Source organism: Etheostoma spectabile, chromosome 12, assembly GCF_008692095.1.
Source record: "Etheostoma spectabile isolate EspeVRDwgs_2016 chromosome 12, UIUC_Espe_1.0, whole genome shotgun sequence".
In the NCBI taxonomy this organism is placed as follows: Eukaryota; Metazoa; Chordata; class Actinopteri; order Perciformes; family Percidae; genus Etheostoma; species Etheostoma spectabile.
In genome coordinates, this window is record NC_045744.1 from 19576858 (window position 1) to 19596842 (window position 19985).

The 19985-nt window shown below is 38.9% G+C and overlaps 1 protein-coding gene across 7 annotated transcripts in view; it reads left to right on the forward strand.

Moving 5' to 3' along the window:
* The window catches only part of LOC116699304 (solute carrier family 12 member 7), a 31319-nt gene that overhangs the window by 11008 nt on the left and 326 nt on the right, over positions 1–19985 (forward strand). For 6 of the 7 annotated variants that reach the window (XM_032531821.1, XM_032531822.1, XM_032531825.1 and 3 more), the window contains 23 exons: positions 1813–1959; positions 3575–3629; positions 4386–4516; positions 4621–4745; positions 4843–4947; positions 6640–6842; positions 7016–7183; positions 7961–8059; positions 8263–8320; positions 8547–8721; positions 10145–10263; positions 10406–10504; positions 10656–10775; positions 10890–10994; positions 11940–12108; positions 12887–13082; positions 13525–13694; positions 14035–14166; positions 14452–14559; positions 15785–15880; positions 17724–17893; positions 18572–18586; positions 18898–19031. In XM_032531821.1, coding sequence (XP_032387712.1) covers positions 1813–1959; positions 3575–3629; positions 4386–4516; positions 4621–4745; positions 4843–4947; positions 6640–6842; positions 7016–7183; positions 7961–8059; positions 8263–8320; positions 8547–8721; positions 10145–10263; positions 10406–10504; positions 10656–10775; positions 10890–10994; positions 11940–12108; positions 12887–13082; positions 13525–13694; positions 14035–14166; positions 14452–14559; positions 15785–15880; positions 17724–17893; positions 18572–18586; positions 18898–19031 — 2899 coding nt within the window. The remainder of the gene's footprint in view (positions 1–1812; positions 1960–3574; positions 3630–4385; positions 4517–4620; positions 4746–4842; positions 4948–6639; positions 6843–7015; positions 7184–7960; positions 8060–8262; positions 8321–8546; positions 8722–10144; positions 10264–10405; positions 10505–10655; positions 10776–10889; positions 10995–11939; positions 12109–12886; positions 13083–13524; positions 13695–14034; positions 14167–14451; positions 14560–15784; positions 15881–17723; positions 17894–18571; positions 18587–18897; positions 19032–19985) is intronic. The other variant, XM_032531826.1, reaches the window with a different exon arrangement.

Here is a 19985-nt window from a genome sequence, read left to right on the forward strand (position 1 = left end):
TATATGTTGTTTCTGAGTCATGGGCCAACAATGTCTGCTATTTAGGTTTGAGGGCTTGTTTCCCGAATTCTTACAAAAAAAAGGGGAAAAAACGTTGCTTTCCATAGGCACATTAATGGTGGCAGTATGCTGCCTCACTGTCTTTGGGTGGAACCCACTGGGACCTTGAACTGTAGCTTAGCAGAAGCATTGATGATGTTTTGGTAAAACCCGCCCCCTGAATGATAGCTGTGTTTTTTCATCATTAAGAAATGTGAGACTAAAAAGAAAAAGTCAGACTATGCGAGGAGAGTGAGGGGGAGAAAAACAGACAAGTGAGAAAGACAGAGTAACACGAGAGAAGATGTGGGAGATCTTGAAGTCAACATCAGGCACTTCACTGTATTCAGACAGACAACTAAGTGCAGAAGAGAAAGCACAGGACAAAGTGTTTGTAACTCAGAAAATGGTACGTACACTTGGTTTTTGGGTAGGGTAGTAGTGGTAGAGGTATATAGAACCTTGTTTGTGCAGTGTAATGCATACGGTAAATATTATAACATAGAATAATGCTAGTGTGAATGTAGGAATTTAAGCACAATCATTTTATTTTATACTGAAAGCTGTTGGATGGATCATGGCCAATATTTTATTTTATTTATAATATTTTATTTATTTCAAGTGACCAGCTTCCTTTTCTATGTCTGTATAATGCAATTTCAGTGTCATTTCTTTCTTCTCTTTTTTCTTCTGTTTTTTGATTTCCTTTTATTTTGAATGCAATTAGGCCCAATATGCAATGTACAGTTTGTGGGAAGGTGGAAATTTGAAACCTCCACAGCGCATACTCTGAGAATTGGCTTTTCACTGAAGTAGAAGACTTCTTGTGTCCAGCAGTTAAACATTTAAAATAAACAATATTTGCACTTTCAAGAGATTTTCAATAAAGGAGAAAGAATAGATGTAAGTGTATCAGGTGATTTAACTTTATTTGTAAAAAAAAAAACACATATCAGACACAAATTATTATTCAAAACAAAGTATTTTTATATAGGCCTATCTTAGAACATTTCCAGATGGGCCTTTTCAGATTTTGAAAGATGTTTTCACAGAGCAGTTTATAAATATGAATTGTTTCATTGTCTGATTCCAGTCATTGTGCTAAATAAGACTCTTGCCCTACATATAGCCTGTAATGGAAGTTAAAGCGAGGTTTTTCAGCTTTAATTTGCTGCATGTTAGATTAATACTTAAAACAAGTTACAAATTTAAATATGATTTTAGATTGTTTGAGGTGCTTATCCATAGTCATTGTAGTTCATAGTCATTGTTACTGCGTTGCTCAAGACCAGCAACAAAAGGGAGGTCACACACCGATATTTCAATCAAAAAGTTGTTTACTTTACACAAACTAATTCGACATTAGCTAAAGGGTGTGGTGTGTAAGTCTGAGAGAGATCAGTCATGAAGTACAGACAGACCAATTTGCAAAATTGTCTTATTTTTTTTTCATGGACTATAACAACTCACAGATGCTCACATGTCACTGCACAACTGGAAACTACCACAGAAATGTTATTGGGAGACTTGGAACTGGGGGTGTGCCGACCACCATCTAATGTACACTGACTATTGATAAGTACTTCATATAACCCCACTTTGAAATATCCAAATCATCCTTTTAAATGAAAGGATGTCACTTCAGATAAGAGGTTATATGCTTTTTTGAGGGATGCATGTATGTAAATGTACAGGGTGTCCTTCCATTTATCTTTACTTCATTCATTTACCCTTTTGATTCTTATCGGTGTGTTTGTGTTTATCTATCCCCAGGTCCCCCAAATGGGAACCTTCATTGGAGTTTACCTTCCCTGCATGCAGAACATCCTGGGCGTGATTCTCTTTCTGCGTCTCACCTGGATCGTCGGCACAGCCGGAATCCTTGGATCCTTCGCCATCGTCTCCATTTGCTGCATCTGTGTGAGTAATTAATAAATCTAAACCTATTGACTTTCTGCTGACAGGGATTGAAAGGCAAAGAAGTCCTTTTAGGCGCCAATTCTGTTAATACCCGAACAGACCAATGACATGTCTAATGTTTAGTCTGAGATTTACGGCATGCCAGAAAAAATGTAGGCCAGTCAATACAACCTCCTCTGAATGTATGGTTTTTATTCATGACAGTATTAATCTCCATGCATGAGCTCCGAGGAGGGTGCTCAAAAACAAGCACAAGGTTTGTCGTATTTACAACCGTGATTTCTTTTTACGTCAGTAGCTACACAGTCAAACAGAGAGCTGACTGTTTAAAAAGTTTGAACTGCTCATCACTGCTGATGCTCAATACTCATGTGATGTGGTGTTAACAGTGCACCCAACACCCTTCTACGATATATACCCACCCTGTCAGGCTCCGAGGCTTCAGATCAAAGAGATGACAAAGCCTGAAGATGGTGTTGTTGGTGCTGTTTAGGAGACTGTATGTTCAGCATTTCACTAAGTCAAATGGGTATTAAAACCACAGTACTCGGACATTAAATGAATTAAATGTGTTCATAGCACTGGGTATCAAAAATGATCAAATACATGACAGTTTGTGCTTGTCTTTTAAATATGTATTCTGCTTTTTTATTGCGTTTTGTGGCTCTGGAGCGCAACAAAACCCTGATTTTTAGTAGTGTGTAGAAAATCTCTCTTTTATTTATGTACGTTGCTTGGATAGTTCCCGTTCAAACCAAAATTTTGTATAGATAAGATCATTTTTTGAAACCAAAGTTTTTGTACTGCAACGTTTTACATTTTAAATAGTGTGTCTGTCTCTTCTCCACCACCTGTGGCTTTTGTTATACAGTACATGACTTAAAATAAGGTCAGACAACCCTGTCCCGTTCCCGTACATGACACTGCATTTTCAATGACGTGGTTAATGTGGAATTGAAAACCAAACTACTTGATAAGGTTTAGAAAACAAATCATGGATTTTGGTTAATAAAAATGTTTGGAGCTCTTGAGTTTTTTTTTAAAAGGACAAGCCATTTCAGCTGTAGCGTTCTACCCCTTTCTTTCCTATTTGGGAGAAAACACTCTGGACTTGCAAGAGAAAAGATTAGTAGTAATAACTAATTATAACTGTATTTACAAATTTGAATGACAGGTTCTTATTGCCATGTTTGAATGACAGCAGTCTTTCTCTCTTTTTTTAATTTGTGGTTATAAAAAAAAGTTAACCTTCTTTTGTTTCATGATTTAAAAAAATGTTTTTGTAAAACCAAAAAAAAGTACAGGCAAAAAGCACAAAACATTTGGAAAAGATTGTTTTCGTGTCCGTACCTACACTCAGGTGGCATATGGGGGGGGAAAAATGTAAATGGTACCCAGCCCTATACAGTAACATATGAGAATATTACACTTGAAAGTGAGCCAAAAGATCTATGTGACTTTTTGAGCAAGCTTGAATAAAACCGTATGAAATGAAAGTACATCATTTAAAACATAACTTATTTAAATATTGTTCTTGCACAAAGAATACAACGCAGCCTGCACACTTCTCTCTTTTCTTCCATCTATAACCTCTGTCCTCTTTCTCTCCATGCAGACCTTGCTCACAGCCATATCAATGAGTGCCATAGCAACCAATGGAGTTGTCCCAGGTACAATTTTTGTTTTTTTTCCACAAGCAATATTTACATGTAATGGTTTGCTTTGAGGGGGGGATACACTGCAGCGTTTTCATTATTTACCACTGCCAGAATGAAAGGATTGATTTGTCACCATCATGACAAAACACTGCATATATGGTAGTTACACCGTTTGTTAATTCTTGGATAATTTTACAGATTTTCGGGCCTATAAAAGTATTTAAATGCAGCAACCTGAGAAGAAATATTCTCAATGTAGAGCTAAGACATGGCGTCAAAATAAGAGCCTAATTATGAGTTTTATAATTCCAGTTTATATGCAGTTGTTGATTCACAAGTTTGTGTTGAAGAACTTCTCTCTATGACTGTAAAATACAGTCGCAGACAGACACATTTTTACAATTTCATAATGTTCTGCTGATTTGCTGTGCACTGACTAAAAGACTCTTAGCCATTGTAATTAATGACTGCCAGTTAGAAACAAATGAAATATGCATAGATGCATAGGTTTGATTATGTGTTATTATTATGCTTTTCATGATAATGGTAGTAAACCCTGCTCTAACACTTACTTGTTGTGAGCATTAGGTAATGACTAAAGGTGAATCCCATGACCATATTAAAATTTTGATTAACTCAGAGCTTCTCTCATCTTCCCCAGTGGAAGCTAAACTGTAAAATATAGGGTTACCAAACTTTGGAAAAATAAAGGTTAAAACATTTCAATTTGGTAGTAGCCTAACTAACCAGGATTTAATCTCTCCAAAGCTGGTGGCTCATACTACATGATCTCCAGGTCACTGGGTCCAGAGTTTGGAGGAGCAGTGGGTCTCTGTTTCTATCTCGGAACCACGTTTGCTGGATCCATGTACATTCTGGGCACCATAGAGATTCTGCTGGTATGTTTCCACTCTGACAGATAAGAGGTCACCCACAACAGTAGTCACTTCTGCTGCATATTAATGACACAATCTTTCTCTTTTTGTTGTCTCCTCACTGCCAGACGTACATAGTTCCAACAGCAACAGTGTTTAAAGAAAGCGAAAACGATGCAATGCTCAACAATATGCGTGTCTGCGGTACATGCTGCCTGCTACTGATGGCTCTGGTGGTGTTTGTTGGGGTGAAGTAAGTATCCATACACAAACCTATGCAGTCTATGACAAACATGCACATGCACGCTAACAAGCACACAGACCCACATGCATTCCTCTACTTTCTGCAGGTATGTGAACAAACTGGCTCTGGTGTTTCTGGCCTGTGTGTTTCTCTCAATCTTGGCCACTTATGCAGGAGTCATCAAGACCATCATCGAGCAACCAGACTATAAGTGAGTTAGTGTGTTTCATCAAACACAGTCATGTTTTCAAGAGCAGCATGATCAATTTAACTCCACCAGTGCATGATATTGCAAAAGGACCGATTCATTGCCATGTTTTGCCATTGCAAATTGGTTGATTTTGTTTCATGTCAACATGTTAGATCAGGGGTTTCACTCTGGTGCAGCCTTATCCATTGCTCTAAGTTTTGGAACTACATTTTTCATAATAATTAGTGGGGTGTTAACAGAAAGTATAATGTTGGACTTGAACTAAGCTGTCTGCAACAATTTGAGCCCATTCATAATAGCCTTGGTGTTTCCACGGTCATGGGTAGACCTGAAATAGTCATGGAACTTCTCAATCTTTATTTTTCAGGGCTAGAAAAGTCATTATGTTAGTAAAATCCTTAAAAGTCTTTTTAAAAAAAGTCATTATTTTGCGATTTAAAATCAGAATAATTGTGACAGTGATCTTTTACATTACATTATTACATTGCATTTAATTTAGCTGATGCTTTTATCCTAAGCAACGTACAATTGCTATCTGTCTGAGGTTGCACGCCTCGGGAGCAACTAGGGGTTAAGAATCTTGCTCAGGGGCACATTGGTTGATGTATCGGAGTGGGAATCGAACCCAGATCTCCCACACCAAAAGCATATCCACTGCCCCACCACCACCAATCTTCTGTGTATAAACCTCTGGGTAATGTAACTTATCTGCAATATATTTATATTAATATAATATATTTATAAATATTTATCATGTAATTCTCTGATGCGTGATGTTTTGTAGCTACTAATACGTACAGTTTCTTCATTCCCCCCCCCCCCCCCCCCCCCCCCCCCCGTGTTGCGTCTCCCTTCTTGTATGCCAGCTAGCTGGAATTAGCTTGATAGATTTGGAATCTGATTTTTTTATTCATTTTTGAATAAGGTCAAGTTAGCAGAGCAAGAAAAAAATGCAAAACTGTCATTTTGCATGTATGTTCATGAAAGTAGATATAGACTATGTCTGGTTTTTGTGTTGAGTTTGGTAATTTGGCACCATTTAAAAAAAAAAAAAAAAAAAGAAATCTCAATTAGCAGTTCCTGTTTGCAATGTACCCAGGCATGTCAAAACCCCAAATTTTCAGTAATTCTTTTGTATTCCCTGTGATCAACAGAGAAATACTGATCTGTGTTATAATATAGTATCATTTATGTTACAACCGCCAGTTGTTGTGACCACAGGGCGTGTACGTGCACATTCTCAGCTGCGACTGGCTCGGGCTCTAGTCTGTATCATTGCAGCTAGACTCTTGCTGTAATTATGACTATAGCCATGGGATCACAAAGCTTTGGCGGGTTTCATGGCTGTGCCTTCGTTGTTATGAGCATGGCTATGACATTAGTTTCTAATAGGTGTAACACTAACTACAGTATATGCAGGGGTTGTGTGTGTGCGCAGTGAATTGAGATGGTTGAGCTGGCTGTTTTTGAAGCTAATGTATCACTGAACCACAGGTTCAGGGACTCAGGTTTATTGCAAAACACATCTTTTATCAACCAATGTAAAAAATGAAATGGAACGTTACTTTCATTAATTTATACTTCTTAGTTGTTCTGAGTCATCTCTTTCCCAGAAAACCAGTGCTCCATCTACCACAACAGATACATCAGCTTCCATCCAACTAAGCTACACTTTTCTCTTTTCTTTTAAAGCGTCTGTCTGTTGGGAAACCGATCTCTGAAGAATGAAATGTTTGAAACATGTGCTAAGACAAAGGTTGTGAAAAACAAAACCGAGAACACGGACCTATGGAACCTCTTTTGCGACAGCAATGCAACCTGTGATGAATACTTCGACTTAAACAATGTGACAGAGATCCGGGCCATACCCGGACTTCTGAGCGGAGTTATCAAAGGTGAGAAAGAGGAAGTATTCTGAGCTCTTTTTTATGACGATGAAGTCCAGTTTTATTTCATCTTGTGCCACCCTTTTTCCAAATAATCAACTTTGTTCACAACATATTCTTTGCCCCAGAGAATACATCCTAATGTCCATCCAGCTGATGATGCTTTTGTGTCTTTCTGTTAGACAACTTGTGGGGCGACTACGGTCCAGCCGGTATGCTCATAGAGAAGAAAGACCAGCCTTCAGTAGAAGCCCAGGACACGTCCAAAGATGAGAAAAAGCCGTACGTCTTCAATGACATCGCCACATACTTCACTCTGCTGGTGGGAATATACTTCCCCTCTGTCACAGGTAGATGAAATACCAACAAATATGAGTTAGACTGTTCAACCTGAAGATTCTAACATAAGAAATGATTTTGCTGGCAAACTAAATTAAATGCTAAGTATTAAAAATCTGAACAGAACAATTATGCGAGATGAGTACTTTCACTTAAAGCTGCAGTTGTTAACTTTTATTTAAAATAACTTTCATTATATTTGCGGAAACTGTCCCTATATCAGAATACTTTAATAATCCCCTCTGGGAAATTATTATGTTGCAGCTGCTCACAATCAAGTTTAAGGCAACTGACATACCTGACATGAGACATTATCATCCCATGCATTAGACAGATATTATGTTGTATGTTGGACTGTATGTATGTTCCTCTGCTTCCTCCTGGTGCTCCTAACGGCACTTGGAAGATTGTACCATGTCCGAAGGAAAATAATGTTGACTCATATTTGATCAGCGTTATCTAGTTATGTAGTTTGTTCGCATTCCACAAGGGGCGTTAATACTGCCTTAGAGACGTCATGATTATCCAATTAGATTTTTTTTTTAACCTTCATTTATCCAGGTAAATCGATTTGAGAACAATTTGTCATTTGCAACAACTTGCACCATTGCTCATTTCATGTTATCCGGTCAGGAAATAATGACAGTTTGTGCAAAAATGACAAAAATAACCCTTTGAATTAAACTATAAATGCAGGACTCTGATTTGTAATTTTCTCATAAGTAAAGGCTCTTAATGCTTCCTCCAAAACTGACTCTAATGTTTATGTCCTGTGTGTTTTATTTTAGGTATAATGGCTGGTTCTAATAGGTCTGGTGATCTCAGGGATGCCCAGAGGTCCATCCCAATAGGAACCATAATGGCTATTGTCACCACGTCTTTCATCTGTATCCTCTAGACTCTGATAGAGATATCTACACAGTATAGTACAAACCAGCATGTGCATGTAGGAGGTATAGCAGTTGATGCCAGAGAGCAGCAACACAGCCAGTTATGTTTGTATTTATTTGTGTTGTGATGTAACAGATCATGTTTGTTACTGCAAAGTAAGTACAAACTGTAAGTATTTCCATCTTAACTTCATGCTCAGACATCTCCTGTGTGGTCTTGTTTGGAGCCTGTATTGAAGGAGTGGTACTGAGAGACAAGTAAGTGTATTTTTATTGACGTCATTTTAGAGTATTAAATGGTGGCAGGCTGACGTTTTACAGCTAGTAAGTGATCAAACGTTTTTTTATTCAAGCATTTGTTTTTGAGACAGAATCAGTGGTGTTGAATGAAAATGGGTCTGTGACGTGGCTGACACCGATACTCATAGTATACCCAGTATATAGTACACATATTATATTTTATGAATGCTTGTGGGTGTTTCAGGTTCGGTTACTCAGTACAGAAGAATCCCGTAATTGGTATTCTGGCCTGGCCGTCCCCCTGGGTGATTGTGATTGGCTCGTTTTTCTCCTGCTGTGGAGCAGGGCTGCAAAGCCTCACTGGCGCCCCCCGGCTGTTGCAGGCCATCGCTCGGGATGGCGTCATCCCGTTCCTACAGGTCAGTGTTAGATAGATATTTGTTTTTGTGTCCTGTGCACTTTTACAGTAAAGCATCACCCAAACACAAAATGACTTTATTAATTTTTAATTTGGTCTTCAGTAGGCTTTGCTTGATAAAGGACGTTTTTGGCCTCTATCTTTAAAGGGGCGTTATGTAGTTTTAGCCATTTCTTTGCTTTTTGCTTGCAGGTTTCTCTATAGAGCCCCCCCCTACAGTTTCGGAATAGATATTTGGCAGCTCCTATGTTTACTTGTGTCTGACTCCTCGCTCGGTCAGTCTGCCGTTTCCTCTTTCTCCTCCGACAATAATTTTCGAGCTTTCTGCTTCTTTTTTGCCGGCTCAGGCATGCAAAAAACTCCATCGCTACCTTCAATGGGTGCATGTGTGCAGTGCCGTGAAGCAATTCTTTATATCGTGTGACCTGATATCACGCGATACTTTGGCGAGCTCGCCAGCCCAAAGTTCCAAGGGTGTTTTTTTTTCGCTCACAGGCGCTAGGAGAGAGCAAGACAACTACCATTCAACAAAAAAAAATTATTGTAACCATTCCAATGACTCCAATGCTGTTCAGTTAAGCTAAATTAAGCTAAAAAAAAGTGCATAGTTCCCCTTTAAATCAAACCATTCTGTCTCTATTTCTGTCATAGTACAGTGCTTTTTTTAGTATATGTTGTTGACAGCTGCGCTTAATATTTTCTAATTGTTTTGGGAAATTCTTCTGTTCATTCTTTAGTAACACTAGTGCACTAGTGCCTGTTTGGAGCATGTGCTTGTTCTTAACAGGTCGACTGCTTGGTTCCCGTTATTTGTTTTTCACAACTTTTATTGTGTAAATTCTCATAAACGTGACACAAAATGAAGTGATAAAATGCTTGATGACCTGCAGCGATTATCCTAGTTTGTTGCTTCTCCTTATCCTCCAGACTGGGGAGCAACTCCCCGCCCCCGCTGCTGGGGTCTTTTGCGCATGCAGGAATTTAACGTACCCACAAACAGGATGGAACAGTCAGCCTTTAACTTTAGGGCTGTAGATAATGCTAACTATCAAATATCATAAAAGCACACCTCCAACTAAACAGGTGACATCCAACAGGCTGAAATAAGCGACCAGTTAAGAGAGTTTGGTGAATCAGACTTGTACGAACAAACAAAAAAGATTTAAGATGAGAATAGGTGTCTCTTTCACAAGGCCAATTGCATATATCCTAGAGGTCTAACAGACGTTCAAACCAAAAACCCCAGAGAGGTTTTTGGAAAATAAGTCCGTCAGCATAAAAAAATCACAAAGAAATCACTAATGGACTAAATAAATCTTAGTTGACTAAGACCAGAACAACGATTGGTTGACTAATGGACTAAGTAGTGGCAGTTTTCTGCAGTACTGTATCATCTCATCTCTCTCTGTTTTTGTCTTTCTCAGGTCTTTGGTCATGGGAAGGCTAATGGTGAGCCCACCTGGGCTCTACTGTTGACCGTTGGGATCTGTGAGATAGGAATCCTAATCGCTTCTCTAGATGCCGTGGCCCCCATCCTCTCCATGTACGTGGATTAACACTGTTGCAAATACTAAAAGAAGATAGATCTACTTCCTATCTCTATGCTTTCAGTCTGTTACTTTACTTGCCAGTTTGATTACAGTCCTTTCTCTCTTTAATATTTATTTCCGTTTGTGTACACTCAGGTTTTTCCTCATGTGCTATCTGTTTGTTAACCTGGCCTGTGCCGTTCAGACTTTACTCCGTACCCCCAACTGGAGACCTCGCTTCAAGTACTATCACTGGTAAGAACAGCTTTCAACTAAACTCAGAATAAATCCTTCACATTTTATGTAAATGTTGTAAAAAGTGTGTGTGTGTGTGTGTGTGTGTGTGGGTGTGGGTGTGGGTGTGGGTGTGGGTGTGGGTGTGGGTGTGCGTGCGTGTGTCCTATAGGACCCTCTCCTTCTTAGGGATGAGTCTGTGTCTCTCTCTCATGTTCATCTGCTCCTGGTACTACGCCCTGGTTGCCATGTTGATAGCTGGCTGTATCTACAAGTACATTGAGTACAGAGGGTGAGTTTTGGCTATTAGGTCTAGAGTCTTTTACGCCAGATTTGAATGTCTATTCGGTTCAAAAACATTTGTAAAAGAGGTGAAACTTTCCTTTTTGGACCTTTTTGTTTGCAGGGCAGTGAAGGAATGGGGTGATGGGATCAGAGGTCTGTCCTTGAATGCAGCACGCTATGCTCTCATCCGTCTGGAGGAAGCACCACTACACACCAAAAACTGGAGGTGAGTGTGTGAGAATGTATGATGTGATTTGCTTAAATCATGATGAAACCATGGGATAGGATGCACAAAACTACTATTTGGGGATTTTTATTTCTTGTTATGCCTCTAATGCTTCTGAATTTGCATTTTAATTTTTCATTGAATATATGTGCAAAATAGAGTCCAAAAATCTGCAAAATATAGATGTTAAATAAAGTAAAAAATTGTATGAAATATGGCAACAATTTAGCATTGCATTGTAACATCGTTGGACTCATGATGGACAGATAAAAATAAATGAAAGGATCAAAATTGATGCAGCGGAAGCAGTGATATCATCTGTTTTATTTCACGTATTCTCCTTGTTTGTTGAAACTTGTCGCCTACATTACCCGTAGAGCAGTTCAACCCCTGTCAGTTCAGTCTGAGATTCAGGTTTGATATGATAGTAAGTGAATGATGTAGCCACGAGCCGTTTGTTTCCAGCAGAGATTAATAGCAGGCTACTGTAAGTAAGCATGTAAAGTGTATTTATATAGCACCCATCTTAGAAAGAGTCACAAAGTGCTTCACAGGCAAAAAAAAAAAATACATACAGCGGTCTGATAAGCTCACTTCTTTCACAACCTCAGATCTTTTTTTCATTTCTAAACGTGCTGACTCAAGTGGCATCCCTTGAGGACATTTATCAGATTTCACACAGCTCCCTCTGCAGACACATGTGTACAGTACATGCAGTGGTACTCCCAAGACCTGTAAACAGATTTTGATGTGTAAAATCAGCACACTTCCCCTTTTTATAAATCTTGTTTCATATATTTTGAGTTTCCACTCATACAATGTATTAAACATGTAAGTGGTTTACATTTTTATCATACTGTACATTGTTTATATTTGATTCTGAATTCCTATTTTTGCATTCTCTTTCTTTTCTTTTACTATTTACATTTTTTTCTCTCTCATCAGGCCTCAGCTGTTGGTGTTGTGTAAGTTGGACTCCGACCTGAAGGTGAAACACCGTCGTCTCTTGTCTTTTACCACACAGCTCAAAGCAGGAAGAGGACTGACCATCGTCTGTTCAGTCCTGGAGGGAACCTACATGACCCGGGGAAATGACGTCAAGACTGGAGAGCAGGTTTGCTCATTTGTTCAGTCATCTGCTCTGTCTGTTTAGTCCTCTGCATGGGTGTCCAGTATTATCCATCATAGAGGTTATGGGTGTCTATTTAGAGGTATCACAGATAAATTCCTTAACAGGGTTTTCCTGGCTCAAAATGGGCCTGGGGGGGGGGGAATAATCAAAAATGTATTTAATGCTTGCGTAAATAAAACCCCAATTACCAAAACTGGTTTAAAAAAATAAATAATATTTGAAATAATTAGCCGGAGAGTCCGGTACCGCCTGACTCTGGAGATTAAATTGTGATTAGCGCTCATATTCAAGTTAATGTTCAATAGTTTATTTGGTTATTATTTTAATTTTTTATTGCTATTTTTCCTTTGAGTCTGGCTAAAACCTCTTTAGGGGGAGCCAAAATTCATCTATGCAGTAAAACCCCTGCTTAAAACAACAATGCAGGAAAAATCCTGCTTAAAACAACAATGCTGTTTTTGGAAATACTAGGATAGCATGCAAACTGCATACTAAAATAAGACTGAAAGCTACCATGCCACAATCAAATTGAAGTTATTTTTGGGCAAACTGGTAATACTGCTTATGTTCACTTTACATATTCACCTGTTTTTGTGCAAAGTCATGTAAACAGGTTACATGTAGAAAAGATGCTCCCAGCATTTTATACAAGCAGTGAGTATCAGCAACTCAAAATATTGTGCACAGTTCATAATCTGAGACCGTTTTTATTGTCCTTTCCTTTCCTTCTCCTTTGTTTTGGTCCTTTTGGACCGCGCAGAACTTAAAAGCAGCGATGGCTGCAGAGAAGATGAAGGGTTTCTCCCATGTGGTGGCGTCATCCAACCTGCGAGACGGTTTCTCCCTGCTCATCCAGTCAGCAGGACTGGGAGGAATGAAACACAACGCCGTGCTGATGGCCTGGCCGGCAGACTGGGGACAAGCCAGGGACTCCTCCGCCAGGAGGAACTTTATAGGTAAACTACACAGGAGTGTCGTGAAGGAAGGGTGGGACAAAATCAGAGCATACATTTCTACAGTATTAAGTACATGAAACCTGAGTTGATATGTATGCCCTTTAAACAATTAATAGTTTTCCTGCATGTCATTGATTTTAGACTGTAAGGTCCCATATTTCTAAGAGGCACTTTTCTCTGATCTTACTAACATCTTTACAGGTATGGGTTATTTTACACACAATGTCAGCAATTTGAGGACACAAAGGAGTTGGAGCCTTTGCTGGCAATCCAACAACAAGTAGTAGGGAACTTCAACTTTCTCTCTGCAAGAGAAAAAGGGAAAGACTCACCGGAAAAACACAAGGGAACAGCACAGAGAGAGACAGAACTGTATCCCACATTTAAAATGCCTCGCCATTAATACCTCTCTCTCTCTCGCTCTCGCTCTCGCTCTCTACAGAAACAGTAAGAGAGACTACAGCGGCTCAACAGGCTCTGCTGGTTGCTAAGAACATTGACCATTTCCCTGGAAACCAGGAGCGTCTGAAGGGGGGGACCATTGACGTGTGGTGGATCGTTCATGATGGCGGACTGCTCATGCTGCTGCCATTTTTACTTAGTCAACACAAGGTGCGTGTGCGTTGTTATTTCCTATTTCCTTGTTTTTAGCAGTTTGCAGTGCGGAAAAAAATAGTCTTTTATATATCAACAGATTGGATCCTCTATGTTGCATTGATATGTACAGTACGTAACATGTTTTTCACACTTTGTTTTTACTGTAGAGGCTACCAGTCTTCACATTATCATTAATAAAGGAAATGTAAAGAGTAATGCTTAATGTCTCACATAGCTCCCTAAGTTTGCTAAAGTTACTCATGTTCCACCTAGATCACAGATGGGATTACATTTTTTTTTAATTTTTCGCTGTGTGTAACCAGCAGCTGATGTACGGCATTTCTTATTTCTGAAGGTATGGAGGAAGTGTCAAATGCGAATCTTCACGGTGGCCCACATGGACGACAACTCCATCCAGATGAAAAAAGACCTCCAGATGTTTCTCTACCAGCTACGCCTGGATGCAGTGGTGGAGGTTGTGGAGATGGTGAGACTATTTGTAATTCAGACAATTCAATTATTCATTTATCTAATAAATGGTTGCTCCAGGTGGTAGTCTAACCTGCCCTTGAGCAACATACTGAGAGGTGACCTGTTGACTTTATACTACTCTATCAGAATCAGAAATCAGAATCAGAAAATGATTTATTGCCAAGTAAGTAACACTTTTGGAAATTTGCCTTGGAACATTAGCCACAGAAAATACATTTAATAACTATATTTAGTAGTTTGTATACAAATCTGAAATTGCAAATGTTTTATGTCCCTCAAGCATGAAAGTGACATCTCAGCCTTCACCTATGAGAAGACGCTGGTGATGGAGCAGAGGTCTCAAATGCTTAAACAGATGCAGCTGTCCCGCACTGAGAGGGAGAGAGAGGTACCGTGACACTCATGTTATAACATTTGCACTAATACAAATAATACATGTCCTTACACAAACATGTGGACACATTCAAAACAACAATAGCAAGATGTTTTTATGAAGGACTTACAAAACTGTAATGTTATATGCAAGTATTGACACATTTAATTCAATGGAAATGTTAACAAGACAAACTTAAGGAGATAGTTTGGATATTTTAAGTGGGGTTGTATGAGATACTTACTCATAGTCAGTGTAATAACTACAATAGATGGCGGTGGGTTAATTTCGGATTCACCAAAGTCACGCAATGACAAACAAACTAAACGGCCAAGGCAGCAGTAGACTTCTGACATAGTTCTGCAAGGTAAAATTTGTCCAAGGAGTCTGGTGTCTTTGAATAGATCATACATTCCCCATCGCAATAGGGTGGCTGACGGAAAGGTAGAGTAGTGAAAATAGGATTGAAATATCGTACACTTGAACTGATATTGGTCTTTTTAGATGGCTTATTTTGGGTGACCCTGTCCACATGTGTACATTGCTTTGCTTCTGGGGGTGGCAGTAGCTCAGTCCGTAGGGAGTTGTGTTGGGAACTGGAGGGTTGCTGGTTCAAGTCCCTAAGTCCAGACCAAAGTACAGAGTGTGGATTGGTAGCTGGAGAGATGCAATTTCACCTCCTGGTCCAGCACTGGCAGCCTACTTACTCTAAACATCTCTATATTTGTGCATGAATAGGTCCTGAGCATGTGTGTGTATTTCAGAATTGTGTGTAGTGATTACAACGGAGTGTAAATTTTAATTTCCCCACTGGGGATCAATAAACAGTATAAATTATTATTCTGTGTCAGTACTCCTGACTGCTTCCCCAAACTGGGGCCATGCCGAACCCCATCTACTGTCTATGGATAGGTACCTCATACAACCCCACTTAAAAAATCTGAACTATCCCTTTAACACTGTCCACAACACTGTAAACACGCTAAAAATGTCTACTTTGTAAGGTCCATACTCAAACAAGTGTTATATTCTATTTTGAAATATTCAGGTGCAGTGTTTACACTTTAAGACATGATATAGAAATGCTTTAACAAACTATAAACTAATATGTTACAGCTGTACTATACTGATGTAGCTATCTTCTGCCCAAGAGAAAGGTGTAACATAACTCATCTTGGTCTGTTCTGCTGTTGTTGACCTTTGAACTCTTCCCCTAATCCTAACCTGGCTTTGTGATCAGATTCAGAGTATCACAGATGTATCCCGCAGCTCCATAAAGAGGAAGAATTCACCAGGTGCCCCCTCCTTCAACACCCTGTGCATAGAAGAGGATAAGGTAGTCCCAGCGACCAAATGGCCCGTAGTAGTCGACCATTACGCCTTTGGTCCCTCTATTTACCATGCCATCCTTTTTTGGCATAATAATCCTTTAATAAGAACTGCAGTGCTTTAGGACCATGCTGTCATCATAAGATGAATTTAGAGATAGAAGGTTCAGTCTCAATGTTTTCTGTCTTCCCCTCATTCACTGTATTGTAGATGCTGAGGGGGCAGAGCCGTAGAGACCAAAAGCTTCCACTAGAGGCAGACAGATTCTTCACTGAGCCTTTAAATGTTCACCCGACTCCCAATACTGGAGGTCCACATGAGACAAAATCCAGTTATCACTTACTTACCGTTGCATCCATTCCCTCAGAGATTCTAACACACAATTATGGAGTTTATGATGTTTATGACATTTATAGCAACAGAGCTTTGGGTCCTCCAGGATCCCCATCCTGTTGTTACTAGGCAGTAATGGTTGAAATCCTCAAGTGTGGTTTGGATCCCCCCCACCCCTCCTCCCTTGTCTCTTATCATTGATATTGTGACATGTTTAGTTTTTCTGTTTAAAGATAGTTTATTATTGTCACACACTTTTATGCACAGCACAACATAGTGAAAATCTGATTCTACATCCTTAACAGAGCAGGTTTATTGTGTCCACTGTAAAACAGTGTGTCATCACCATAAACCTTTTGTATTACCTGACGGCCCTAATAAACTCATTTAAATAAATTGTCTTAACATCCTTTTATGGTCATATTTGCATGTCCCTCATAAGTGTAAAGCAATGACATATTTGCAATTACATTGCGTTGTGGTAAAATTCCCACTAATACTTATTTTAGAGATTACTACTGAATAGAAAAGTAGAAATAGAATAGTTTTGTTTATTTTGAGAGAAGTAGTAAAATCATATTGGTGTTTAGCATCAACTGTATAAAAGGAGTAGAATAGCCAACCAATGGTTCTTAGACTACCGTTTGTCTTTAGCATTATGGTCTCCATTTTGTTTCTTTAAAGAGAGAATTGACCATAATTAGAGCTCAGTTATCAGCTAATGCTAGCACTAGCTTGCTAGCTTAGTTAGCAAGCCATAAGTCACATTAAACATGATATTATTGAAATGATAATTTTAGCTAGTGAAAAACCGGCATACTGTACAACAAAATGTACTTTCCAAAGAAAATGAACAGCAGACTCCCTATAGTTTCTTTTGGTACAACCAAATGCAAATAGAACTCTGACCCTTTAACGGTGTGTTTTCATTCAGTTCATGAAAGTCAAAAGTTATAATACAAAACATGGACACCCAAAAACAGGTTCATGGCTTTTTAAATCCATAGAGTGCCATAGAATATCTTTGCTGGGCCTCTATCTTGATTGGTCTGGTTGCTCAGGTAGCGTCTACTCAATCACAAACCACGGACGTGGCTTATGATTGACCAGACACATGCTTAGGACGTAGCGTCGTCAAAGCATCCCCTTCTTTATCGTCTATTTTTCTCTACATTGGACAACCATTTACAAAGTTAACATCATGTTGTATTAAAAAATACTTTAAACTAGCAATTGAGGCCATAAACTCATTAAACTCATTAAGGCACTTCTGCAGTGGCTTCACTGTTCAGACTCGAAGGCTACGTCCACTTCTTTTATACAGTCTATGGTGTTTCCCAAAAGCCACCAATGAGAGTTTGATTTTTTTGAGTTAGGCCTTTACTAGAAAGGATATAATTGGAAATCCAATTGCAAAATGTTAAAGTTTTATTGATAGAAATAATGAGGATTTAACATGCCTGAAAACTACAATGGCCAAACTGTCTTTTTATCATCTGATCTATCTTTTTGTTTAGGCACAGTTGATCCATGACCGGAACACAGCGTCTCATTCTAAAATGAATGACAAAGCTGCAGGTGCCACACCAGATCGTGTCCACATGACGTGGACCAAAGACAAACTGGTCAATGAGAGGAACAGACAAAGAGAAGGCATGGGAGTTAAAGACATGTTTAACATGAGACCGTAAGTAGATACAGATACCCTTCCTGATTTTTGTTATAGTGCCCAACATGTCAAACATGTTTATATTCACCTCAACACTAAATGTGATTTATTAGATATGGTTAAAAGAATTTTCATATATTGCAATTTTATCACTATTGTTATTATATGTATTGTGTTTATTCATATGTGCTGCTGTTGTACTGCACTTAGCTCCAACACCATTAATGATAGAATTGTATTTGGAGTTATCAAGAGGATGTGAAAGGCTAAAATCCTTCTGAATTGCTCTAATTTTTGAAAATTCAGCACCTAATTGGTCATATTTTGATGTATATTATCTAGGGGTTGTCCTCCTAAAGGATTAATGTGTAGGATTTAGTAGGTTGTATTGGCAGAAGCCTTGAAACAAAGGTTCTACACGCTTGGAAAGGAATGGGGAAGGGAAGAGGGATTCAGTTAGTTTTCATCTGCAACCTCCTGCTAGACTGCACTAAATCCAACACACTGGTCCTTTAACTGCATTCAATCATTTTGCTATTGACTTGCGTGTTTTTATATGTAATTTGCAGATACTGTTTTATTGCAGTGAATGGCTTATTTTCCAAGACCTCTGTACATCTAGATGATCTAAAAATTAAGACACAGACATAATTATTGTGTTAATATTGAACATGTTTTGTGTTCCAAATCTTCTAGAGAGTGGGAGAATCTGTAAGTCACTCTATCTTTTGCTTTTTATTTGCACGTGCATGCTCTCTCCGTGCATGCACAATGTGAGAATGGTGTCTGTTGTCTTGTGTGAAGATAGGTAACCGGCTCAGTTTGCATGAGTGTCAGGGTGCATAATGAAACATAAGGACGCCTAATGTGTCTGTATATTGTATTTGACTCAGATTCCCAATCACACATCCTGTGCTTTCTGTAGATTGCTGATTTAGAGTATCATACTGAAACAGCCCTCTGACTTTGGAAGGGATTGCGGGATAACCAATGCTCTGATTAATGTCTGTTGTCCAATGTAGTAGCCAGTCCAATGTGCGGAGGATGCACACAGCTGTGAAGCTGAATGAGGCAGTGCTCAAGAAGTCCCGTGATTCACAGCTGGTATTGCTCAACATGCCGGGGCCGCCAAAGAATAAGAAAGGGGATGACAACTGTATCCTTTTTCAGTTAATCAGTCGTTAGACGAGTCATTCAGTCAGTCAAATAAAGTTTTTATATTAAAAGAATAGCTCCAAGATTTTAGGAAATGTGCTAATTAGCTTTCTTGCCAATAGTTACATTAGAAAACCAATACTACTTTCATGTCTGTATGCAAATAATCAGGCTAGAAACAGCAGGCGTGTAGCATAGCTTAGCTTAGCACAGAAACTTGAAATAGGGGTAAACAGCTAGCCTGGCTCTGTTCAAAGTCAACACATTTCACCAGAGGTCTCTAATTGACCTGATATGTCTCGGTTGTTTTAATTGTACAAAGATGAAGCTTAAAGAAGACTGAGTGAGGTGTAATAAACCAAAACATGTTGTTTTTACACTTCGGTTTGCATATGGATTACAAAAACAAGAAACGGCATGTTAATTAAAGAGCTTTTGAGGTGATATCAGACAGATATGTTTATTTCCTTTAGACAGAGCCAGACTAGATGTGTCCAATTGTTTCCTGTCTTCATTGCTAAGCTAATTGAGTTAGCAAGAGGCCATAAGAAAGACCTATTGTGTCCTGTACCAATATAATCTGCCATTTTGTCAATTCCAATTTTGCCATTAAACATATGTTTTCACTTAATTTGGACACAGCCAGGCTAACTTTTTATCCCTGCTTTAAGTATTAATGCTGAACTGCGGTAACTGCCCACTGGCTTTAGCTTCATAGTTACCAAACATTATGGTGCTATTGATCTTCTCACCTAACTCTCGGCAAGAGAGTGAATAAAAATTACAAAAAATTTTCGGCGTTTTGGGTTGCAACAATTTAGACCTCGTAGGCTATGTAGTGACGTACAAGTTAAAAGTAGCATCAAATGGAACGTATGATAAACACTCAAGTGGAGTAAAAACTCATTATATGTATACCTAAGCACATTGCTTGAGTAAATGTGCTTAGGTACAT